Genomic DNA, 27,201 nt, shown 5'->3' with positions numbered 1-27,201 from the left:
CCAGCGGATTGGGATGCGACGCACCCATGCAAAAGTTCCAGGTCGTGGTCTCGCGGCTAACAGAGCCGGCGTCACCAGAGGACTCGTAAAGTTTCGAATCTGCTCTTGCAATTCGGAACACAACATTGAGGTCGAGACGTACATCCTCAGCACCCTTACATCAGCTCTCCCAGCTCAAAACGTGGACATGAGCTCTACGCAATGGAAGGAAATTTTGAAGTTACCCTTAGCTGATCCATCTTTCGGTTGGTGCGGTAGATGTCATTTTTGGATCAGATCAGCTCTGGAAATTCTGTACTGGAGAGCAAAGATCTTTTGGTAACAACGTTCCTATCGCACTAAATACAATTTTTGGTTGGACTCTTGCAGGTCCATATAGTACATTCGGGGAAAACCAATCACTGGCAATCACTCAACATGTTCACCTGGACCTCGATTCGCAGGTGCGATCCTTCATGGAGATGGATAGCATTCCATCAAAAACATCGACATTGGAGATATTTGATCCGACTGAGCAACACTTTATCACCACTCACACCCGTTCCCAAACTGGCACGTATGTAGTAGAATACCCATTCAAAGACCTAATGCCACCAATTGGCGAAACCCTTCCACAAGCTGTTAGCCGATTGCAGGCACTAGAACGCAAGTTTAGTCGCGACCCAAGTCTCAAGAGAGAGTATATCGCTTTCATGGACGAGTATCTGAAGAGTGCGCGAGCAGCCCGACGATTGTTTCTATCTGCCGCATCACGACGTCTTGAAACCGGAAAGCACCACAACCAAATGCCGAGTGGTGTTTGATGGATCTGGAAAAGATAGTAGCGGAGTGTCAAAAGATGTTCCGCAAAATAGAGGTTGCTCCCCATCATACAAACTATCAACGGATCATCTGGCGTAGTTCCACAATTGACCCTATGCAGCATTATCGATTGCGTACTGTCACCTACGGATTGGCGCCTTCACCCTTCTTGGCTGTACGGGTTTTGAAACAATTGGCCATAGACTATGAAGCGAAGTATCCACTAGCCGCGCGAGTCCTGGCGCGCGATGCGTACGTGGATGACATTCCAACTGGATGCAATTCAGTTGGCGAACTTATGAAATTAAAAGAGCAACTGATTTCTTTATTAGATGAAGGAAAGTTCAAGTTAAGAAAATGGAGTTCGAACAGCTGGAGTTTCTTGAAGTCGATACCAAAAGAAGATTGTTTACATGGACATGCGTCGATCGAGGACAACGTTAAAATTTTGGGCATTCCTTGGAATCCTGGTCGAGATGAGTTATTAGTCAATACACCGATGATTGCAACCAAACAGGCCCCTAGCAAACGGGCGCTATTATCGGATCTGTCAAAGGTCTTCGACCCACTGGGCTTTGTTGCGCCTACCACTGTGTTGTTAAAGCTAATATTCCAAGAATGCTGGTTTAGCGCTATTAGCTGGGATGACCCAATACCGGAAACTCTTCGAAGCCGATGGCAAGCAATCGTAAAGGAATTACCCCTACTATCTCACTGCCGAATTTCACGATACATAGCCGCTTCATCGCCGCACATTGAACTTTGTGGTTTCGCGGATGCATCCACCCAAGCCTATGGCGCTGTCATTTATAGTCGCGTTCGTACAACGAATGGTTACCGGAGTCGGTTGGTGGCTGCCAAGACCCGAGTAGCCCCGCTTAAGCCTATCTCTATTCCCCGTCTTGAACTCAACGCCGCTCTTCTACTTAGCCGATTACTTAAACTTGTAACAGAATCTCTAACTATACCCATTTCCAGCTCACATTGCTGGACTGACTCGGAGATAGTCTTGCACTGGTTATCATCGCCACCCCGTCGTTGGAATACCTACGTTTGTCATAGAGTTGCTGAAATTGTGGAGGACTACCCACGTCGCTGCTGGAACCATGTTCGCTCTGAAGAGAATCCTGCTGACTGCGCATCACGAGGTCTAAGTCCATCTCAGTTGTTGAATCATGAGTTATGGTGGAAGGGACCCTCTTGGATTACCAAACCACAATCGGAATGGCCACTATCTGAACCACGCGGCCAAAGCTTTACTGAGATGGCGACTGAGGAACGACGCCAGCCAATTACTGTGCTTCATGGAATGCTTGAGGACAGCATTCATGAGTTATTAATCAACAAGTTATCGTCTTGGAGCCGTCTCTTAAGGGTAACCAGCTACTGTTACCGATTCATTGAGCGACTTAGGTGCAAAGGTGCACACTCCGATAAAACATACCTTACATCTGTTGAGTTACAATCAGCACGATGCCTACTTCTGCAACACGTACAACGCAAGAGCTTTTCCAAGGACTATGAAAAGCTTAATAAACAAGAGCCGTTATCAATTAAATCTCGATTGATCCGGTACAGCCCATTCCTTGACGAGAGAGGAATTGTACGAGTCGGAGGCCGAATCGAACGATCATCCCTACACTACAATGTAAAGCATCCCATTCTACTGCCCAAGGAGTCACCGATCAGCTTGTTATTAATTCGACACATTCATCAAACACATTTTCATACTAGAGTCGATGCCACATTCACTATTCTTCGGCAACAATATTGGATTTTGGGTGCACGTAATCTAGTGCGCCGAGTGGTTTTTCAATGCAAGCTCTGCTTTTTGCAACGACGAGCAACTCATACTCAGCTAATGGGTAACTTGCCTCTACCTAGAGTTCAAGCAACTCCGTGTTTCCAGCATACTGGCCTAGACTATGCTGGTCCAATTGCAATCAAGGAGAATAAGGGTCGTATTGGAAAGGCTTGGTTTGCTATATTTGTCTGCCTCGCAACAAAGGCAATGCACTTGGAGGTCGTAAGTGACTTAACAACCAACGCTTTCATTGCAGCATTTAAACGATTTATTTCTCGCCGAACGAGACCCACTGATCTCTACTCGGACAATGGTACCACCTTTCACGGAAGTAGACGTGCGCTAGACGAGATGAGACGTTTGGCAATCGATCACATGAAAGATAAGGAACTTGCTCGTTTTGCCGCGAGTGAAGGCCTCACATGGCATTTCATACCGCCGTCAGCACCACACTTTGGCGGCATATGGGAATCTGGAGTGCGATCCGTGAAACTACATCTCCGTCGGGTTATCGGCGCTAACGCACTGACCTTTGAGGAGTTGTCTACTGTGTTAGCGCAAATTGAAGCTGTATTAAACTCAAGACCACTGTGCGCAAACGGTGACAGCTCTCTGGATCCTCTCACACGTGCTCATTTTCTGGTCGGGTCACCTTACACTGCGCTACCTGAGCCCTGTTATTTAGACATGACATTCAACCGTGTGGAGAGATGGAATCAACTTCAAGCTATGGTACAGGGGTTCTGGAAGCGCTGGTATATGGAATATCTTACATCATTGCAAAACCGAACCAAATGGTTATCAAGAGAGAATAACCTTTGTGTTGGAACTCTTGTGGTGCTCAAGGAGCCACATCTTCCACCCACCAAATGGATATTGGGACGAGTCTCTGCGGTCCATCCTGGAGACGATGGATTGATTCGGGTAGTTACTGTAACTACTGCCCATGGGTCTTACAAACGCCCTATCACCAAAGTAGCGGCCCTCCCTATGTGCTGAACCAATAGTTCAGGGGGCGCCGGTATGTTTCTGAACGAAATGCATTATTATTGTTAGCATATAAGAAATTTGACTTGTATTCCATATTGTTAGTGCAGTAAGATAATTATCGAATTGCAGTGTCATATTACCATGAAATTGTTATCGAGTTCGCTGGTATCGGTATGTAATCGATATCGGGTAGAAAGCTTAGTTTAGGAAAGACCATTGAATTGACCGGTTGTAACTTTATACAAATTGCAAATATATTGAACAATAAATCAAATAGGCGGTATCGCCTTAAACAGTCTAACTAGGCAGTTGGTTTCCGAACAACAGCTATATGATATAGTAGTCCGATCCTGACAATTTTCATACTTTATCTGCTCCGGGATACAAGTAGCTCAAATACCAGTATCAGTACCAATATCAGTTTCATCTCGATAGCTCTTAAGATGGCGGCGTGAAGTTGATTTGCACAGACGGACGGACGGACAGACGGACATAGCTATATCGACTCAGCTTCTCATGCTAATCAAGAATATATATACTTTATGGGGTCGGAAATGTCTCCTTCTGTGCGTTACAAACATCTGACCAATTTTATAATACCCTCTGCAAGGGTACAAAAATGTCTTATAGGTCTATTTATAGGCTAAATTTGTGAGCCCTTCAGTGGCATGACTGATATTGATGCGATTTGATTGGCCCGAATATTAATGATGAAATAGCGTTCTCACGCTTTTGACTTTTAGGGGGACAGTTATTATTGCAAGTGTTTAATTGTTTATGAATAAAACAGATTTTATTGGCCTGTGTTTCATACGCTTTGATTTTGAGGGGGACAATTGTTATTGCAAGTGTTTATAAAAACGGATGTTTACTTTAACGTTATAAATTTTAGGGGGCGAAAAATTTATAAGTTATTGGGTATTGACGTTAGATATATGACTTTATGTACATTTTATAGTCGGAGATGCTTCCTTCTATGCGTTGCACACTTCTGATTAAAATAATATAGCCTTTTTGCAAGGGTATATTTATTTAATAAAAAACCTTATGCGTGGATAAAAAAAAACTAATTCTTAAAACTTCATGAAATTAAGGAAAACTTTAAGAAATCATATATTAAAATGCGTAAACCAAAATATAAAAATACAAAATGATACTTTGAAAAAAAAAAAATGCAATGATTTTTGTCGATTCTTTTAATGAAGCAAGACAATTAGTGCATGAAAATAGGGAAAAACTAGACAAATTGTTCTTAAAAATACTTATTCTAATGACCCTCGTTTTTCGGGTGTTGAAAATTGTTTATATTTTATGCTCAGCATTTGCAACTTGATATTGTGCCATTGTTATAACTTTAAGTGTTTTTCCACTGTGGAACACCAAAAATCAAACCGCACTGGACCTTTTTTTTCTGAAAGTTTATGTATTGAATAGCAAAACCCTATTTGGGTTTTTCAAAGTTAGCTCGTTTTTTTTATAGCGAGTTGAAATTTTTCATTTTGGGGGTATTTTTTAGTTTGTCATATGAGCTAAATATGACTTATATTTCGATTTCTTCTTCATGCATACGACCTAATTCATCTTCATTTATTTTAGAAATATTGTAAATGTATAAATAAATTCATTTCATGAATGTTATATAACACAAAATTACTTTTTCAGCTACAGTTCTAGAAAAACTTACAATTAAGCCCTTTTTTAGAGTAGTTTTGGAAGTTTTTTTAATTTATAACTATTTTTCGATAGAACAATATCAAGATTAATTTAAAACAACAAATATATTTTGAAATATGGAAAATTAGAAACGAGTTCTTTTTGGTTGTGGTTCATTTTCTTTGTCAAGATCAAAGTAATCCGATTCGTTAGTGGAGAACTTCATTCAGTAGCGTTCATCTTTCTGCACTTCTTCAATTTGATTTTCATCATCTTCGAATTGAAATATTTGCTTAGTCCTCCAACATATTTCGGCCAGTATAGCATCTAGAGCTTTTTCAAGTGTTCGTGGCGATTTCGATACGCTATGACTCTTGTACCTTTTGCTAACAAGTTATGGGATTTAAAAAAAGATGCTAACATTTCAGATTTTCTCCGCGTTAGCTCTAATTTTAAAAACATTTGATCCAACTTGCTTTGTTTTATAAGAACTGGGTGATTTGATACTGATGTTTCGGGGATATACACGGAGTAATCATCTAATACAGTCGCATCGGGGTAAAGACTAACATTGTCTGCGTCTGGATATTTTGGTACTGGAATATTTTCGGAATGGTCCAGGGGCAGTTGCACACTCGCAACGGAGACGTAGACTTTGTTTTTCGACTTTTTTTTTGTTAAGTCCAGTCACATTGTTGGCACAAGCATAAAAATTTTTTGGGTCATATTCTCCTACCACATCATTGGTACACCAAAGGGCATTTTTTTTTTGTTTTTTATACATCCAGTTAACTAACCCGACATAACAAGCTCTGCAAACTGTATTTGGCGCCCATGACTCTTTAAATATAAGACCACAATTAAAGTTATGTCCAAATGCCGTAACAAAATTTTCACAAACTGATCCGTGCTTATCACTCGCCGGGGTAAAACGTCCACAAATTTTGACACGCCCACTTCCACCCCCGAAAATGAAATAAAGCAGATTTTCTCGAAAACTAACAAAGCTAAAGTCACCAAATTTAAAATGTAGATTTTTTTAGTATGCGCGCAGAATCTGTATACTTTAATATTTTGCCACGCCCATTTCCGTCTCCATAATTTAGAAAAAATTGATTGCCAACTACAATTTTTTGACTATCGCAACTAAATTCTGCAGACCAATTAATCTTTTATATTTCTACCAAACTACCAAATTTTATTGAAATGGGACTAGAAACATGCAAAATATGCGTATGAACGTATTGTACTATGCGATCCATAAGGGCAGAATTGGCCGTCGGCTAGTGGCGAATCGGATTACTTTGATCTTGATGAAGGAAATGAACCACAACCAAAAAGAACTCGTTTCTAATTTTCTATATTAAAAAATATATTTGTTGTTTTAAATTAATCTTGATATAATTCTATCAAAAAATAGTTATAAATTAAAAATACTTCCTGAATAGGGTTTCCGGAGGAGAAGAATAACCCAATCTTCATTCGTTGAATTCAAAATATGAACTGATTTTATTAAAAAAAGTATGGAGTTTATATAGGGAATCTTAGGCTCTAGGAGGTAACAATTGTTCTTAAAATATCTTATTCTAATGAGACTCAAACACAAGATTTCGGGGGTTGAAATTTATTATTATTTTGGGCACGGCTTCGGCCACTTGACATCCTGCCGTTATGATCTTTTGGGTTAGTTTAGAATTACAAGTGTTTTTCTACAATGTGTGTGGCTGATTGTAATTCTAGTCATATGCTAGATTAGTTGTTTGTGACAAAAGTACCTACAGTTGTATTATAATTTCTTTAGTGAATCTGATTTGGTGAAGCCGCTTCAGATGAACACGAAGTTTATTTTTAAACATTCTGCAAAGGGCCGCCAAATGTGACGTTTTGGAATTTATTTTTATAGTAGTTGTCTTATACAGGTTAATTTTAATATTGTCATTAATAAGATAATTGTTTCTAAAGAAGCATGACGAGCTACATGAGAGAAGTTAACCCTAGCAAATCAATGTTATCCTTCTTATAGCTGATTTCCTATTATTTTATATGATTTACCAAATTGGTTTACTAATATCGCCCGACGCCTAACAATTTTTGTTTCGGGATATCTACCCACTCCTGATGTGTATTACTGTGCTGACTTCTAGCCTTTTTATATGGTGGATACTTTAAAGACCAACTACTTTTACCTCTCGGCTTAAACCAATGTGGCTTTTGCTGGTATTTGAATTTTGAGTGGTTATTCGGATTAAGTGTTGTCCCTTTTTGTAATACAGCCTCGGACAATTTGTTACCTGAATTTATTTTGACACTATTTCTTAGATAATCATTATTTAATTTAACCATTGCCATCTGATTATTCTCAATTTGTACTGGCTCTGGGATATATACTTTTTCTTCCCCAGATTTTACTTTACCTCTAAACTGAGGTCCTGCCGGGGGCCATAAACTTATTTCTTTTACCTCAGCTTTTATCTTACCTCTAAGGTGAGGTCCTGCCGGGGCCCGAATGGTTATTTCTTGTCTTGTTTTGTTTTTGAGTTTGTTTAGACTTGTGTTGTATTTATTTTCACATTTACCTTTTTTCTTCTCCCAACGCTTTTTAAAACCTGTAACATATATTGTTGGTGCCACTACAGATTTATTCATTTTTGATTTGGTGCATCCCGAGACGATCCAACCAAATTTAGTATTTTGACCTAGAAGGACATTTATCTTTCTAACTCCCCCTTTTAAGATTTGGGTATATACGTCTACCCCTATTATCATGTCAACCCTACCAGGTTTATTAAAGGTAGGATCAGCAAGTACGTAGGATTGTAATTTTGACATATCCACGTTTTCTATATTTAAAGGAAGAGCTTTCATTAAATTTGGCAACACGACTGCCTCAACATTAAGAAGATCATCCCGTGGATTCCGCGTCCTAGCAGACCATTTCATTATTGCATCTCTTGTTGCTTGAATGCTTCAAGCATCGTGTACACAATTGTACTTTTTTGGCTATTTCCAGCCTTTCTTGAGGTGTTAGCGCTTTAAACTTATAGCACGGAAGTGCGTTATGCCAGGGGCCTTTGCAGATCGGACAACTATCATTGAAACCTGCAACCGAAGTTTTTTCTAAAGGTTTTTTCTCTTCCTTTCTCACGGCACTTAGCGAGCAATATCTTTGCTCCAAGAATTCCATGACATCCGATACAATTGTATTTGCCTTGTTTTTCTAATCTGACTCTCATACAACTGTAGTCTCTCTGTCAAATTTCCGAAGTATGTGTTGAGCGAGTATTACGTCAACTTCATCGGACAAATTTGCTTTAATTTTAATTAAGTGTATTGACTCATTAATTATGTCAATCACTCCTTTTACACTATTTGCGGATTCATTGTTGATCATCGGTAAATCAACGATCCGATTTAACTGCTCGGAAAATACCCTGCGATTATTTTCATACCGCTTGGTTAACAGTTCCCAAGCGGCACTGTAATTGTCAGCTGAACCTGACAATAGATGAGCTACCATGCTCCTTGCTTCGCCCTTTAACGCGGATTTTAAATAATTAAATTTAAGAGTAAAACTTTAATCTTCTCTTTTTATACCCTTGCAGAGGGTATTATAAAATTGATCAGATGTTTGTAACGCACAGAAGGAGACGTTTCCGACCCCATAAAGTATATATATTCTTGATCAAGCTGAGTCGATATAGCCATGTCCGTCTGTCCGTCCGTCTGTGCGTACGCGTTTTACTCAGCCGTCTTAAGAGCTATCGGGCTGAAATTTTTTTCGTGGGTTTTTATTACCCGGCAAAAATAAAGTATGAAAACCATAAGGATCGGACCACTATGTAATAGAAGAACTAGAAGAAACATTTTCATAAAAATCGAGTATGCTATGAAATTTACATATATGAGAGTAAAATTGTTTTGTTTGTATATTGATGAATTGAGTTGCAAAAAACAAATTTTGAACATGTAAAATTATTATTACCAAGGGCTGCAAGGGCATACAAACTTCGGCATAGCCGATGTTAGCTTCTTTGATTTTTTCAATTAATTCTGTAAATAACTCCACAAACAGGTCCCATTCTCTAGCGTATCCAGAAAATGTGGGTACCTGAATCTTTGGCAACACCGGTAATTCGCTTCTCACGGTAACATTCTCACTCTCACAATTTTCTTTATTGTTCAATTTCATTTCTAGCATTGACAATGAATTTCGTACATCAAATTGTAAATCATCCATAATATTCTTTAATTTTGCATCACTTGTTATTACTTGACATGCCTGTACTTTCTCCCACAAATAGTTAATTTTATTAATATATAATGTCCATGTCCCATTGCCTGTTGACTTCAACTCTACTACCTCCAAATATTCCTGGAGCTGTCGGACTCTATCCATAAATATCTCCTGGTTAACCTTAGGGTTTTCATTACTGGAGGTCGCATTCCCGCGCGACTCTCCTATGCTATTATCAACTATCTCTGACATGTTTGCCTCAGCTTCAACGCACACCGACTTACTAGTGCCTGGTTTTTCTGACTCTCCTGTGGCTATAATTTTGGCAACTATCGTTAACGCTTCTTCATGTATTTTATTCTGAAATAATTATGATCGAAATTTGGAGCAGTCTCAATCAATTTTTTGTTATTAGGTATCCATTGATTCCTTATCTCTTTTACTTCCTCTACAACTTTGCTAGTTATGCTTCTAGGATCTAGTGCTTCCAACTGCCTTAACCTGGTATGTAACCCTGCCTGCTTCTCTAACACTTTTGCAGCCTTATTAGTGAACATTTTTGTCTTATAGGATATCGATATAATTTATAATGATAATATTAAAATATGTAGGTTGATGTAAGTACTTATGACTATTTTAATTTATATCTTATCTGATGATCCTGTTTGCTGCTGCTTGTCCGCCAATGGGTAGAGTTCGCCGTTTTTATTTTTTACTGTTTCGTCGCTCAGATGCTGTTGTCCAGGGCTTATGGGATCAGGCGGTACCGGTGCCGGATATCGCACCAGATTTCCTTATGCTGGCAGTTTTCCAACCCCTTCTTTGCAACTATCTTGTTGCTCTGCTGCTGTTGCAACTACATATAGTGTACATACATATGTATATACCTATACACTAGTTAATTTTTTTTTCGATATTAGCGCTTCGAATACGCCACACACGAACTTTATATTGTTCTTTTTTTTTTCCCGCCGCGGAAATTATTACAGTTGCTCGACTAGCCAAACTGCCTTTATACACTCAGTCGCACGCACTTTTTATTTATTAAGCAATAATATTTTGCTTTAATTTTATACTCTGTCTCTTACCACTGGTGGTGGAAAACAAGAGTTATTTATTTTGCTACCTTTAGCTGGTCTAAGCATTTACACTTGCATTAGATCTCAAACTCTTAAGGAGCTGATTGAACCTCTGAGTCTCTTACCACTGGTGGGGGAAAACTACAGAGTTCTTTCTTTTGCTACCTTTAGCTGATCTTATCATAAGAATTCAGACTTTAAGGAGCTGATTCATTCTCTGAGTCTCTCACCACAGGTGGGGGAAAACTACAGAGTTCCTTTTTCTCGAAGGACCAAAATGAATAGGGTTTCCGGAGGAGAAGAATAACCCAATCTTCATTCGTCGAATTCAAAATATGAACTGATTTTATTAACAAAAGTATGGAGTTTATATAGGGAATCTTAGGCTCTAGGAGGTAACAATTGTTCTTAAAATATCTTATTCTAATGAGACTCAAACCCAAGATTTCGGGGGTTGAAAATTATTATTATTTTGACATCCTGCCGTTGTGATCTTTTGGGTTAGTTTAGAACAGGGCCCGGCACAAAGAGAGCGCTAGAAAAATGTAGTTGTATGTGTGCACTTGCTTGTCTGCGTGTGTTGCTTTACACTGCGCAAAATGAAAGTTGACAAAATTTTGCCTCTGATGCAAGAGAAAGATAGAAAAACAAAGTAGCGATCAATTTTTTCATGTGTCATCTCTCAACAAAGCGACATAGATCTGCTTGCGTCGAAATGCTGAGGAAAAGTAAATCCACCCTCATGCTCTTGATTTTTTTGTGTGAGGACTTCGGCAGCCGTTCGGTTACAGGGGGGATATGAGTGCCTGGCTCTGGTTTAGAATTACAAGTGTTTTTCTACAATGTGTGTGGCTGATTGTAATTCTAGTCATATGCTAGATTAGTTGTTTGTGACAAAAGTACCTACAGTTGTATTATAATTTCTTTAGTGCATCTGATTTGGTGAAGCCGCTTCAGATGAACACGATGTTTATTCTTAAACACTTCCAAAACTACTCTAAAAAAGGGCTTAATTGTAAGTTTTTCTAGAACTGTAGCTGAAAAAGTCATTTTGGGTTATATAACATTCAAAAAATGAATTTATTTAACCATTAACAATATTTCTACAATAAATGGGGATGATTTAAGTCGTATGCATGAAGAAGAAATCGACATATAATTCATATTTAGCTCATATGACACACAAAAAATTACCCCCAAAATAAAAAATTTCAACTCGCTATAAAAAAAAAACGAGCTTACTTTGAAAAACCCAAATAGGGTTTTCCTATTCAATATATGAACTTTCAGAAAAAAAAGGTCCGGTGCGGTTTGATTTCAATAACCTTCAATCTGTTGCATAGTGTAATTGTCATATGAATCTACGACCTTTTTTTGTTTAATGTTTTTGTTTCGTTTTGTATATTTCTTAGGTGCATCTGATTTCGTGAAGCCATTTCAGATGAACACGATGATTATTCTGCAAAGGGCAGCCAAATGCGACATTTGGTTTTTATTATTATAGTTAGTTGTTTTATACAAATTAATATTAATATTGTCATTAGTAAGATAACTGTTGTTAGAGAAGTATGACCAGCTACATGATGGAAGTTAACTTTAGCAATTCAATATAATGTTGCTTATAACTGACTTCCTATTCTTTCCAATTCTGTTGTATTGTTTACCAACCATATTGGTTTACTAATATAGCCCAATTATTAAAAATTTCTATTTCGGAATATCTACCCACCCAAACTTTGAAGGCCAACTACTTCTACCTTTCGGCTTGAGCTAATGCGGCTTTTGCTCCACCGTTTTGACATTTTGCTGATAGCTGAAATTAGAGCGTTTATTCTTTTTAACAATTTGACAATTCGGACAATTTGTTACCCGAATCTATTTTGACACTATTTTTTAGATGATCATTATTTAATTTAGCCAGAACCATCTGAATATTCTCATTTTGTACTGGCTCTGGGTTATATAATTTTTTTCGCCAGATTTTATTTTACTTTTTATTTATTTCTTTTTTACTTAAAAAAACTATTTCTTTTACCTCAGCATTTATCTTACCTTTAAGGTGAGGTCCTGCCGAAGGAGTCAAATGCTGACTTATTTCTTGAGGTTCGTGGTTGTATTTCTTTTGAATTGTGTTTTTAAAACCTGTGACATCTATTTTTGTTGCCACTACAGATTTATTACTTTTTGATTTGTTGCATCCCGAGACGATCAAACCAAATTGAGTGTTTTGGCCTAGTAGGCCATCAATCTTTATTTATGATTTGTGTATATATATACAATTGCCTTAACCTTAAGAAGAAAGGATTTCGCGTTTTTCATCTTGTGCAAAGCTGTACTTTTTTACCATTTCATACCTTTCCATAGGTATAAAATGTTTAAACTTATAGCACTTATGCGCCTTATGCCCTGCAACTGCTCTCCAGAAAATGTATGTACCTGAATTTTTGGCAACACCGGTACTTTGCCTCTCACAGTAACATTCTCAACTTTCAAATTTTTCTGATCGTTTATTTTCTCTTGTAACGCTACAATGGTGTTCTGGAGGTGGAACTCCAATTCTTCTATGACCTCTTTAAACGTTTCATTACATATGTATAGTTCATCATATATAAGCTTGGCACATCTGTATCTTCCTGAACAAGAATTTTATTTTCTTAACATACATTTCGCCTGTTGTTTAAGAATAAACATCGTGTTCATCTGAAGCGGCTTCAGCAAATCAGATGCACTAAAGAAATTATAATACAAATGTACTTTTGTCACAAACAACTAATCTAGCATATGACTAGAATTACAATCAGCCACACACATTGTAGAAAAACACCTGTAATTCTAAACTAACCCAAAAGATCACAACGGCAGGATGTCAAGTGGCCGAAGCCGTGCCCAAAATAATAATAATTTTCAACCCCCGAAATCTTGGGTTTGAGTCTCATTAGAATAAGATATTTTAAGAACAATTGTTACCTCCTAGAGCCTAAGATTCCCTATATAAACTTCATACTTTTGTTAATAAAATCAGTTCATATTTTGAATTCAACGAATGAAGATTGGGTTATTCTTCTCCTCCGGAATCCCTATTCACCTGTTCTATTGTCTATCATACGTAAATCTTTGCTGACCATGTCCAAATATTGCTGGAGCTGACGGACCTTTTCTTGAAATTTTTCCTGGCTAACATAAGCGTTCTCATTACTGGAGGTCGCGTTTCCCCGCGACTCTCCGTTGCTGTCCTCAAAAAATTCTAACATCGTTTCATCTGCTTCACTATTTTCCGAACCACCAGTGCCCTGCCTGCTTGACTCTTCTTTGGCTAGTGACCTGGCTGCCATTTCTAAACTTTCCTCATATTTTCCATCTGTGAAATAGAGGTGTTCGGTGTCGCCACTCTGTAGCATTTTTCTATGGTAACTAACCTATTGCTTTTGTATGTCCATTACTTACGTTAAGAATTTTGCTGATTTACTTACTAGCATCTAACCCTTCTATCTTCTTGAACCTTTTATGCAACTCGTATTGCTTCGCTAACAATTTTTCAGCTTAAAAATGTTATATTTATTTTTTTTTTTTTATTTCTATCATCAATTTTGCTTATTTATTATTTTTTTTAGCGTTAGAGGGCGATGCCGTCAATACCATTTTATACACAAAATGCCATGAATAACACAGTCAAAGATGTCATTATCAAAAGGTTAACAAAAAAAAATTTATAAGACATTGGCAAAGTTTGATATAGCTACAGTGTCTAATTTAAAACAAGTAGCCCAGAGAGAGGGTCAATATAAAAACTAACAATCAAAGTAATTCAGGAAATTTTAATTACAAATCAAACCAAAATAACTCAGGGCAAACCTATTATAGACAAAACTACCAATACAATAATTCAAATCATCCCAATCCCCAAAATAACCAACAGCTTCCAAAAGAATTTCAACAAAATCTTAATCAAGGCAGACAAGAAAATACCCTTAATTATAAGTTTCAGAATCAACCTCAGAAAAAAAACCGTATTTTAAATCAACCTACTAAAAGCCAAAGAGAAAGTACCAGTTGTCAGAGTAGAATGGAATGGTCTGAAACTTATTATCAATCAAGCCTCGGATCAGACAGTTCAGACAGATCAAGTGGATCAAACAGATCAACCGAATATGTAAAATCAAACTACTATGTCCAACTAAAAATCAATAACATGTTCAATAAATATTATCAACGAAAATTATTTCAATTTTCCAGAAACATTAGAAAAATTGAGTGTTTAAACAATAAAAGGAATAATAGAGCATATCTTTGCACCAAGCAAACTTTATCCCAACCATCAAAAATTTTATTGCCATAAATTTTTATCAACATATGATACATAGTATTAGGTAAAAAATATTTCAAAGTACATATGTCAGGCCGTTATTAACTATTAAAAAAATAGTGTAACATTATTAAATTATAAATTCTATTTCAAAGTATGAAGCATTCGCACATGAAATAAGTAACCGTATCGAGGAAAGAAACAAATTTACACTTGATCATTTAAATTCAGAAGAAATAGAAAAGTTAAAGAATATATTGCATGATTCTAGCGATATCCAGTATAGGAACGGGGAAAATTAGACCTTTACCAGTACAATAAAGCCAAAAACATCAGAACTAAGCACGAAGACGCAATTTCCAAACACCCACACAAATATCCACAAATCAAATAAGACGAATAAGTCAGGGAACAGGGCATCATTCAATAATCGAACTCATTTTTTTTACAACCACATGCGTATTCTAGCGCTGTACCACGGGTCGTCTGCTAGGATAGCGTCGCATAATTCTTTTTTTCAGGATCGTACTTTGACAAAATTTAATATGCAATAGGATATACTTCACAGATTATGAATTCATAATGCCAGAGGCGCCAAAAAGGAAGTAAAAAAAAAGATGAAGTGAAAAGCGACACACAGGAATCAAGAAGATAAAAAGTTTAAGACGAGAAGCTGTAAGAGTAAGACGTCAAAGAGGAATCTAAGACGACAAAAAGTGTAAACAATAAGACGAAACACTACATTAAATAATTTCATTTTAATCTAATTTTATTTATTAATTAATGGATAGATTATATATTTACTTATCAGATGTACATATATAGTCTTTCCTGCATGTTGCTTGATTGTTTACAGTTCTAATTGCGTAATAATGTTTCAAAAATACTATATTGAATTTTTAATTACTTCATTAGAAAAGCCTGCGGAAACAGATAAATCTAATTTTGGTTTATCAAAAACGAGCAGAACTGCTCCAAATCAGAACAGAATCATGTGTATAGAATTTTATTTTAAAGCTTGCTTATCCACTTCATCGACAAGTATAAACAACCAGAGGCCCGGGGCTAACTTCGATCGCGTCAAAGTTGGTATACCCTTGCAACTTGGAAGAACGTTTCATCTAAAAAGGCTAATGTTTGCGAAAGAATGGCCTACAATCATAGGAAATAACGAAGATATTGATCATAGCTTGGATTAAAAGCAAGGATTTGGAAATACAAACGATAGAAAATAAAAAAACCCACCCGAACGGGATTAGGATTTTGGCACACGGAAAGTATTAAAGTATGTAAAATTTAATTTTTTTATACCATACACCCATAGGGTGAGATGAAATATTTAAGTCGCCAAAATGTATGTAACAGGCAGGAGGAGCTTCTCCGACCCTACAAAGTATATATATTCTTGATAGGGATCAACAGCCGAGTCTATCTAGCCATGTTCGTCTGTGCGTCCGTCCGTCTGTATGAACACGCAGATGTCGGAGACTTTAAGAGCTAGAGCCAACAAATTTGGTATGTATACTCGTGTAGTATGTAAATGTTAATTGGAATTTTGGCCACGCCCCCAGGAATCACATAAAACTATTTTTCTTAAAAAGTATAACAGCTAGAGAAATTTGGTTTATATACTCGTTTAGTTAGCGCGCAGAAGTTAATTGTTCAAACTTTTTGCCACGCCCCCTTCCGCCCTCGGAATTCACATAAAACGTATTTTCTTAAAAACTATGACAGCTACCGACATCAAATTTGGTATGTAGACTAGCTTAATAGACGCGCAGATATTGGATATTTAAAAATTTTACCACGCCCACTTCCGCCCCCGCAAATTAAACAAAACTGATTTTATCAAAAACTAACAAAGCTAAAGTCACCAAGTTTCCCGATTTTCTCCTGTAGTTTTTTGACTATAAAATAATAAATTTTATTGGAAATTTCGTATTCAATAAATGCAGAGAAATACATGTAATGGGAAATACAATGAGCCATGTAAATTGCCAGGAATAATAGACGTACATTCAAAAGTATTTTTTGATTCGTGAAGAGCAGTGGGATTGCATAAAATGGAAATAAAATTTTGAATCACTTGGGACTTTTTTAAGTCGTGTTGAATTCAAGTAACATACCTGTTCCATAAAAGTGCGAAAAAAATTAACTTACCGTAACTGCTTCATTACAGGGTGTGGTTTTTGAATTTAAAGGAATAAATCCATCTTCGGAAGAATTAGTTTTATGTTGAATATATGTTATTTGAAACGGCACATACGGATTATTTGCGTCTCCCATATAACTAAACCATTTCGTAGGGCTGCACCGTGATGCAGGATACACTCCACACATGAGATCTAAAGCTAATTGACCAGTCTGTGGCACAGATACCTAAAAATAAATAAATAAACCAACATTAACTTGTTAATAAAAACCAGAGGGCCGGGGCTAACTTCGACCGCATCAAAGTTTGTATACCCTTCCAACTTTTTTGGTAACTCTTTCCTTACCTATTAGCCATCAATGTGGAAGAACGTTTTATCTAAAAAGGCTTATGCTTGCGAAAGAAAGGCCTACAGTCATAGGAAATAACGAAGATATTGATCATAGTCACTGTTTTTCACCGATCGTTCTTATGGGAGCTATATGATATAGTCACCCGATCTTTATCAAATTCGACACAGTCATTACGAGATATATCAAACTAACAAATGTTTAATTTGAAAGCAATCGCGTTAAAAGTAACGAAGTTATTTACAAAAGTCACTGTTTTTCACCGATCGTTCCTATGGGAGCTATATGATATAGTCACCCGATCTTGATCAAATTTGGTACAGTCATTAACAGATATATTAAACTAACAAATGTTTAATTTGAAAACAATCGCGTTAAAATTAACGAAGTTATTTACAAAAGTCACTGTTTTCGACCGATCGTTCCTATGGGAGCTATATGATATAGTCATCCGATCTTGATCAAATTTGGCACAGTCGTTTATAAGCGTAATAAACTCTCTAATATTACGATAATAGCACAGAAATTAACGAAGTTATTGAGAAAAGTCACTGTTCGTGACTTTGGGGTTTGTATGGGAGTTATATGATATAGTGGTCCGATTCGGCTAAATCCGAGATATACAACCCCAGTATATACAAGCCTACGTGCAAAATTTCAGCTCTGTAGCTCTTACGGTCTAGGAGGAGTTTGCGTTGATCCAGACGGACGGACGGACGGACGAACGGACGGACGGACGGACATGACTATTTGAACTTGTCTCGTCGTGCTGATCAAGAATATATATAGTTTGTATGGACGGAGATGCTTCGTTCTATGCGTTGCACACTTCTGACCAAAATTAATATACCCTTTTTTGCAAGGGTATAAAAACCATAAATAGTAAAATTAGATTTAAGAACAAAATTATTTAGCGATGTTCGAACAAATTTCATTTTTTTCAACAATAGATTATCCATTCATATTTTGTTAAGCCCGCAATATATTCCAAATGTTGCGAAAAAGTCAAAAGATGTTAGAACACTCTAAAATTCACACCAGTATCTAAAATGTTCCGGCTTTCAAAGTGAAAGAAAAAAGTGATATATGTCTCCTAAATGTCTTATCGGTAAGAGGCTACAAAAAACGAACTGGGCTTGGAGAGACCCCCAACTATAACCGGTGATATGGCGGTATGGCGGTTTACATGAAAATACGACTTAATAGTGATTACAATATGTTAAATGACAATCGTCGTTTGGTTCAGCTCGACTTTGGCACTTGACTTTTAGTGTCCGCAAAACCCAACTTTCTCTAGTCATCTTGTCGTCATGCCTTTTTATTGCCTTAATACAAACAAATTCAATCTACTGATTGGAAGACTGGACAATTTCAGACGAGAACGCTGAATCAACAGCAATCAAAACACCACCACCATTACGGATAGTCTGATCATGCCTATATGTTTAACATTTTGAGGTAAAATTGAAGCATCGGCAATATTAGGCTTCAGCCAAGTTTTAGTAAAGGGAAGAATATGAAAGTCAAAAGCTAAACTATCTACATTTGTACATATAGTCTAGAGAGTTTAGACTTTAGTCCCCGTACGTTCTGATAGGGCAGAGTTAGGGACGAAATTCGTTTTTTTACTCGCCAACAGGAACAGACGAGCCGGAAGGAATGTTATTCGCAGAGGCAGGTAGCAGGCTAATAGGAAGCCGATTCTTTTTTTTTTATTGTATACTATTTTACAATAAGGTAAAAAGGGCCCGTAGTATTGGGATCAAGCCTCGAAATAAAAATGCTTTTGCTTTTTAGGTAAAACTACAACAAGGGAACTAAAAGTGCGAGGCACAGCAGTAGCAGAAACAGCAGATGCAGCAATAGCTAAAGCAGCCAACACTTTACCAGCTCCTCTTGTATCTACTTTATTGGCAATATTTCGGAAACTACAACCGATATCGTATTGGTAGGTGGGATACTTTCCCTAAGGGAAATGGGAAGAAACTCCACACCTGCCAAAGCCGGACTTCTAAACGATTGCAGCTGCTGTGCATATGGTGAAATCGGGTCATTACCGGAAGCCGGAACTGCTAAAGATCGAGGTGCCAAAGGCCCTCTTTCGCGTCGGAGACTCAATCAAAAGATTCGATTTTTTTTTAACCTCTATCGCCAAAAGCTCTTTTTGGAGTCTATGAACGCCAGGGTTTTAAATGCTTCTCTAGTCCGCTTCATAAAACTTCGCAACTTGAGCCACAACACGAATCACAGCCCCATTTCAGGCCACAAATATGTGAAATATTATCCCGCAGTTTTACTGTATAAACGGCATGTTTAAAGGGCATTACACTGTTACACAGGCAACAGTAAATCAATATGTAAATAAAAAGGAAAAATGTATAATTGAGGAGAGGCGTATACAAAACAAGCAAAGGAGAAAACAACGAGAATTTTGTTACTATTAAAACACACAACAACAAAAATTTTTCACAATCGCAAAATAGCCACCACCGAGCAAGATCAAAAGAAAAGACATAAAAATAGAGTCGCTCTCTTCAACACCACGCAAACAAAAACAATACTAGAGCAGGGCCCAGCACAGAAGAGCACTAAAAAATGTAGTTGTATGTGTGCACTAATGTGTTTTTTTTTTTCTTTTGTTTTATTTTTATTTAATAACTCAATTATGCTATATACAATAATTCATCGTTTAACAAACATTAACATGAAACATATAAATAGGATAGACTTTAAACCTGCTGTCCTTTGTGGAACGGCGTAGGGGCAGTGCTTCGCAAAGGTGTTAGCAGATCTTTGGCGTTCAGCTACACGCAGCTTACAAAAGCGTTGATTGCGTTCCAGTTGCTGGGACTTGCCATTATTTCATCTGTGAAGTTGTCTACGCATAATGAACTGTCGATATTATTGAAAAAGTTTTGCCGTTCTTTAGCAAAGCGGCTACAGGTAAACAATACATGCTCTGCATCCTCGGTGTATTCTTCTCCGGCATGGGCATGTTGGCTATGCGTCATGGTCAAACCTGTGTAGGTATTTTCGGAAACAGTCATGACCACTAAGGGCTTGTGTCAAGTAGAAGTTGCTGTTCATCGACTAATGTTGGGATTGGTGCCAGCGAAACTGCCAAAGTGTTTGGGTTTCGTTTTTGACCGCCACCCCAGCTTCATTTTTACTTACTCCTCTGTTCACTTCGTTCACGGCGGTTGCCTGTTCCTTCACGAGCAGATCAATTGGCGCCATTTCTGCTATTACTAATGCTGCATTATCCGAGACTGTACGGAAGGCGCTGCATACTCGTAGAGCGCAGAGGCGATAAGTTGATCTAGTTCCCCTGCTATAGCTCGCAACAGTCATGGCGTGCGCCCATATTGGTGCTGCATTTAGAATAATTGATCTAGTCGTGCTCATCAATAACATGTGTCTCTCTTGTTTGGGTCATCTCGTGTTTAGATTGTTGCGAGAGAGAGCCCGCATCGACTTTGAAGCCTTCAACTGAAGGTGCATGAGGTGTTCACGGAATGATAGCCGTGTATCTATCCATACACCGAGGTATCGTATGGCTTTTTTTTTGATTTGATGGTATTACCTTCTACCTGCATTTTCGCAGTTTCGGGCAGCCAGCGTCAAGCTTACTAAGCGCAGCCAGTCTGTAATTCGGAACAATGCCGTGTTTGCAGCTTCTTCGACGTTATGCAGCTCTTTTGAAACAACTACTAGTGCGACGTCGCACAGTGGGGCCTTTTGGCATTTTACATTGCAAAAATCATAGCTTCTAAACCGATAAAGCGATTTTGAAAATTTAAAGTTTATGATAAAGAATACATTAAGCTTCAAAATGAATGTTCGTCAAAAGTGCTTGGTGTTCGCGGTGCTGTAATATTCAAGGTCAAAGTCAGAAAATATTTCCAAGCATGTTTTTTCTTTAAAAATATCAAAGAAGCTAACATCGGCTATTCCGAAGTATATATACCCTTGCAGTCCTTGGCAGTATTATTTTTACGTTTTGAAATTTCTTTCCCTGCAACTCAATTCATCAATATACAAACAAAACAGTTTTACTCTTTTTACTACAATTTGTTCTTCTTCTTTCCTTATTCCCTAAGCAACGCAACGCACGCTTACACATACAGTTTATGTAGCGTTGCATCTGTGTGTGTATGAATGTGCTCTGTTGATGACGTATGACGTACTTAACAGCAAGCAGCGCTGCCGGCAGAGCTGGGAGCAGAGCAGAGATTATTATATTGACTGTGACTTGTATTATATTTATCCGATCCGATTCAAATGGGATCTGGGGTTTTATATCTAATATTATCACATATGTAAATTTCATAGCGACGTTGGACGTAGGACGTTGCCGTCACTGCCAGGGTACGTTTGGTGCATTCGCCCGAGACGCAATTCATTAAATGAAAGATTGTCGTCCATAAGTACCACCAGATCGCAGACTTCAAGATTTTTAGAATGGAATCGCCACTTATTGCGCTTATGTAGCTCCTATAGATATTCGTCTTTTCACCGGGTGCAGAAATGCTGACTCACAGCCTTCAGATGCTGCCACCGGTTAATGATAGACGGAACCTGATCCTTGAAATCAGCATTCAGCAAATGACATTTTGGAATGCAACTGAGCACGCTTTTCACATTCGATGTCCACTTGCGCAAAGGAAAGCCAGCTGAACCAAGAGCGTCTTGAAGTTTATTGACCATTGCGATTGCAGTTGCTTCATTGTGAGCCGCTGCCAGGACATCATCGCCATACATATAAGACTTGGTAATATCGCTAGCCAACGGGAATTTAGATTGTACATCACTTTAATAATTTAACTGCCGCCGTGTACAGACGTGTTTCTTAATGCACTCCGCAAAAATTGAGTGTAAAAAAAGACCGCGTTTGCAAAAATTTGTGTAGGGCTCTCAGTCGCCCCAGAGACGCCTATTTACAATCATATTGCTATTAGATTGCTAAAATAGCAATTGCTAATAGCAATAAATACTAAGTTGCAACAACAAAGTGCGTAATCTTTACAAAAGACATATCCACCAATTCGGGCCCAAGCTCTCTCGATCCCCAACAGCAACAGCTACAAGAACTAATTCTACAACAACAACGTGAGCGTCGACTCTCGGTCCAACGCAACAACGCGTACTTTTCGGTGGTGTCGCCGACCCCACTGAATGCTAGCGTAAGCAATAACACCGAAAGTGCCAGCCACTCAGCAATCAAAAGCAACTTACCGTGGAGAGAGCAGTGTGCTTCTCCATCAATAACGATAACTGGGTCACCGATTGCACCGACCAGCACCGTCAGCTCGTTGACAGCAACTACTGCAGCGTCTGCCGAAGTATTGACCTGCCTCAAGCCGTCAACGACAAGTCGCCCTGAGTCAGCCACAATAGTAAACCCAACGACTTCTGTCCAAACTGGAATGGATAGATATATTAAAATAACTAAGCGGAAGCTAAGCCCGCAAAAGAAAAAAAGTGGCAACACGCCGAAAATAACCAAACCAAATGAACGAGTAGCACCCCTTAGCGGGAATCGTTTTAAAATTCTTGCCGATCAGCAAGATGATCAAGCCGGCGCTGTAGATAAAGTTAAATCGGCTAGACCACCCCCCTTATACATCCGTGGAGCCAACTGCAGCGCCCTGATTTCGAAGCTAGTAGAAATAGTAGGGGCAAATAACTTTGTTGTAACCCCTCTCAATAGGGGTAACATTAAAGAAATTAAATGCCAAACCCAAACTGAGGACAATTTCCGCATCATCGAAAAGTACCTCCGTAATGCTAACATCAACTTCTATACCTACCAACTAAAAAGCAGTAAAGGGCTCCAGGTTGTGTTGAAGGGGATTGAGCCATCGGTCCCTACTCAAGAAATAGCAGACGCGTTGGTCGAAAAAGGGTTTGCGGTCAAATCCGTTGTCAACATCATCAACAGGAACAAAGTCGCACAGCCGCTCTTTAAAATCGAGCTCCAACCAGATGCAAAGCGGTCGAAGCCAAATGAAGTGCACCCAATCTACAACCTACAGCTCCTATTGCACAGAAGAATCACCGTAGAGGAGCCCCATAAGAGACACCAACCACCGCAGTGTAAAAACTGCCAGGAATACAACCACACCTCTAACAACTGCAATCTCAGGTCAGTGTGTGTTGGCTGTGGCGAACATCATAAAGATGGCATTTGCACCAAGGACAGAAACAATGTCGCACTAAGATTATGCAGTAACTGTGGAGGGAACCACACGGCCAACTACAGAGGATGTCCTGTCTTCAAGGATCTTAAATCTCACCTAAACGGGCGCAAACCCCCAGCTGGACCAAAAATCACCGTCAACGCCTCTAAAACTACACCGGAGGTATTCTTTGCCAAGGCTGTTAGATCATCTAACTTGCCTGCTACATACAGTCCTAGTGTATCCTTCGCTAGTGTGCTCCGAACTGGACAGACGGAGCCCGCAAAAGAGACCCCGTCACTCCACCATCTACAGAATCCGCAACCTAGCGCACCAGAGCTTGGCCAGCAAATTCCAAGTGGCTTAGAAGCCCTATTGATCTCACTCAATCAAAACATGACCACTTTTATGACGTTCATGCAAAACTGTATGCAAGAACTGATGCGGAATCAAAACCTGCTTATCCAGAAGCTTATCGAGAATAAATAATGGCTTCCCTACGTCTATGTCTTTGGAATGCTAACGGCATCTCCAAGCACAAAAATGAACTGCAACTATTCCTAGACTCAAGTGAAATCGACGTTTTGCTGATTTCGGAAACACATTTAACATCAAAAAATAATTTTCAAATACCAAAATATACCTTCTATGCAACAAACCATCCAGACGGAAAAGCTCATGGCGGGGCTGGTATCCTAATCAAAAACCGTATAAAACACTCGTTCCTCAACAGATTTGAAACACAGCACCTACAAGCAACTGCTATAACCGTCCAAACCAGCTGCGGCAACACTACATTGGTTGCCCTGTACTGCCCACCACGCTTCTCAATCTCTGAAAAGGAATTTACCGATTTCTTTAACACACTCGGAGATCGCTTCATTGCAGCAGGGGACTATAACGCCAAACATACGCACTGGGGATCTCGCCTGGTAAATCCTAAAGGCAAGCAGTTGTACAACACAATAGTCAACCCTCTCAATAAGATGGATTGCGTCTCACCGGGTAGGCCTACTTATTGGCCCACAGATCCACAGAAAGTGCCTGACTTGATTGATTTCGCAGTAACCAAGAGGATTCCACGTAATCGGATCACTGCGGATACACTGCTAGATCTAACTTCCGATCACTCTCCAGTACTATTCACACTATTAACAAGACCTCAAGTACTTGATCGCCCATATAGGCTTACAAACAACAAAACAAATTGGCTTAAATTTAAAATGTACATGAGTGCCCACATTGACTGTTCGCCGAAACTGAATGCTGCAGAGGACATTGATATGTGCGTCTCTGCACTTGAGTCTATGATGGCAGCTGCAGCAAAAGTATCTACTCCACCTGCCTCTTCTTACACTAAACCTGTTGACAGGCCTACGAACCGGCGGATAGAACAATTAGTAACGGAAAAACGACGTCTAAGAAGAGAATGGCAGATTACTCGCTCACCAGCAGCAAAACTTCGCCTAAGGCATGCTAATCGCAACCTCTCCAAGGCGTTAAGACAAGAGGAAAGCTGGGCTCAAAGAAAATACATAGAAAAGCTCAGCCCAACCAGCACTAAACATCCTCTGTGGAAAGCCCACCCAACTTTAAGCGCTCCTGCAGAGACAATTTCACCGATAAGGAGTCCAACCGGTGGATGGGCCCGCAGCGACGAAGAGAGGGCATCCGTATTTGCCACACATCTTAAAATGGTTTTCCAGCCAAATCCAACATCAAACTCATCTGTACTTCCCCCTTCGAGCACACTAACGGATAGTGAGTACTCGGAACTCCAATCGGACGAGATCACTGCAGTTATTAAAAACCACATAAAGCCAAAAAAGCCCCTGGCCATGACCTAATCACACCGAAAATGATCCTGGAACTCCCTATCATTGCCATACAATACATCTGCAAACTGTTCAACGCTATAATAAGAATTGGCTACTTCCCAAGAACATGGAAAAGGTCCACTATCATCATGATTCCTAAAGTGGGAAAGGACAAAACCCAGCCATCATCCTATAGGCCAATTAGTTTGCTGCCATGTCTTTCGAAGCTTTTTGAAAAGGTCCTGCAGATCCGACTAAACTCATTTCTGGCATCGGAGAACACAATCCCTTCACACCAGTTCGGCTTCCGCGAAAAACATGGTACAATTGAACAAGTCAATCGCATAACATCCGAAATACGAACAGCATTCGAACTAAAAGAATACTGTGCGGCTGTCTTTCTCGACGTTGCCCAGGCTTTCGATAGAGTTTGGCTGGAGGGTCTGATGTTCAAAATCCGGCAAAAACTGCCACAGTACACCCACAAACTCATGGAATCTTACCTTTACAATAGGCAATTCGCTGTAAGATGTAATGGCTCCGTCTCGGCTGATTTTGAAATCAAAGCTGGTGTACCGCAAGGCAGTGTACTCGGCCCATTGCTCTACCTACTGTACACTGCAGACTTACCAACGAGTTTAGGACTTACAACGTCCACTTTTGCCGATGACACGGCAATCCTCAGCAGATCCAAATGCCCAATACAAGCCTCTGCAAAATTAGAGGAACACCTCAAGGTGGTAGAGGAATGGCTAGCAACCTGGCGTATCCGGGTCAACGAGCAGAAATGCAAACATGTTACATTTACGCTTAACAAAAGAATCTGTCCAGCTCTAATGCTAAACAACGTACCAGTTCCTCAAGCCGAGGATGTCACTTACCTTGGCATCCACCTAGACAGAAGACTAACTTGGCGCAAGCACATCGAAGCAAAAAAGTCACAGCTTAAACTGAAAGCAAGTACCCTACATTGGATCATCAATGCTCGGTCCCCTCTACGTCTGGAATATAAAGTCCTCCTATACAACACCGTACTGAAACCCATCTGGACTTACGGAGCCGTACTATGGGGGAAGGCAAGTACCAGCAATGTCGATATTATACAAAGAGCGCAGTCGAAAATTTTAAGATCAATCACGGGGGCCCCGTGGTACATACGGAACGACAACATTCAAAATGATCTAAATATACCTAGCGTAAAATCTGAAATAGGTAGTCAACAACTAAAGTATTCTGCGAAACTGGATGCACACCCAAATGTTCTTGCCAATTCCCTTACGCGAACTAATAATAGAACTCGTCTTAAAAGAAATGACAGACCAACCCAATAACAAGTGATTCGGGCCGCCTGCAATATCCCCAGGATTTATCTTAAGTACTAGATTAAGAAAAATATCTCAAACTTGTTGTTAGGCTCTAATTTAAGAGTAGATTCAACAAATATATATTAAACGTTAAAAAAAAAAAAAAAAAAAAAAAAACTTTCGAGTTGCTGAAGTACTCGGATGGCTAAGAACGGAGCACAGTTAATGCCAAACGTGACGGTATTAAGTTCGTAATCACCAAGTTGCCCCTCTTTGTTTCGGAACAGGATCCTCTGAATTGGCGGTACATTTTTGTGATGTCGGCAAAAACGCCACTTGAGAATCTGAGTAGTGAGATCGGACTGAAGTACCGGACCAGGGTAAAGTATGTCATTGAAACTTACTCCGTTTGTCGACTTGCTAGAGGCGGAATATTTTATAGGAGACCGCCGTCGTTTTTTAGGAACTGAGCCAATGCCCCTGGTCTGGAGTGACCGAGGTTGATGTTGGTTGGGTCTCGAATCGGAAGTGAGAC

General features: G+C 39.0%; 1 protein-coding gene across 1 annotated transcript in view; it reads right to left on the bottom strand.

Annotated features, from left to right (window-relative positions):
- Positions 1 to 27,201, bottom strand: part of Npc1a (Niemann-Pick type C-1a) — a 379,153-nt gene that overhangs the window by 147,867 nt on the left and 204,085 nt on the right. The window contains exon 6 of the mRNA XM_068283957.1: positions 17,025 to 17,243. Coding sequence (XP_068140058.1) covers positions 17,025 to 17,243 — 219 coding nt within the window. The remainder of the gene's footprint in view (positions 1 to 17,024; positions 17,244 to 27,201) is intronic.

The sequence above is a fragment of the Drosophila tropicalis genome, unplaced genomic scaffold, assembly GCF_018151085.1.
Source record: "Drosophila tropicalis isolate 14030-0801.00 unplaced genomic scaffold, ASM1815108v1 contig_258, whole genome shotgun sequence".
In the NCBI taxonomy this organism is placed as follows: Eukaryota; Metazoa; Arthropoda; class Insecta; order Diptera; family Drosophilidae; genus Drosophila; species Drosophila tropicalis.
Note: the sequence above shows the minus strand (reverse complement) of the source record. Positions and strands in the feature narration are given on the sequence as shown.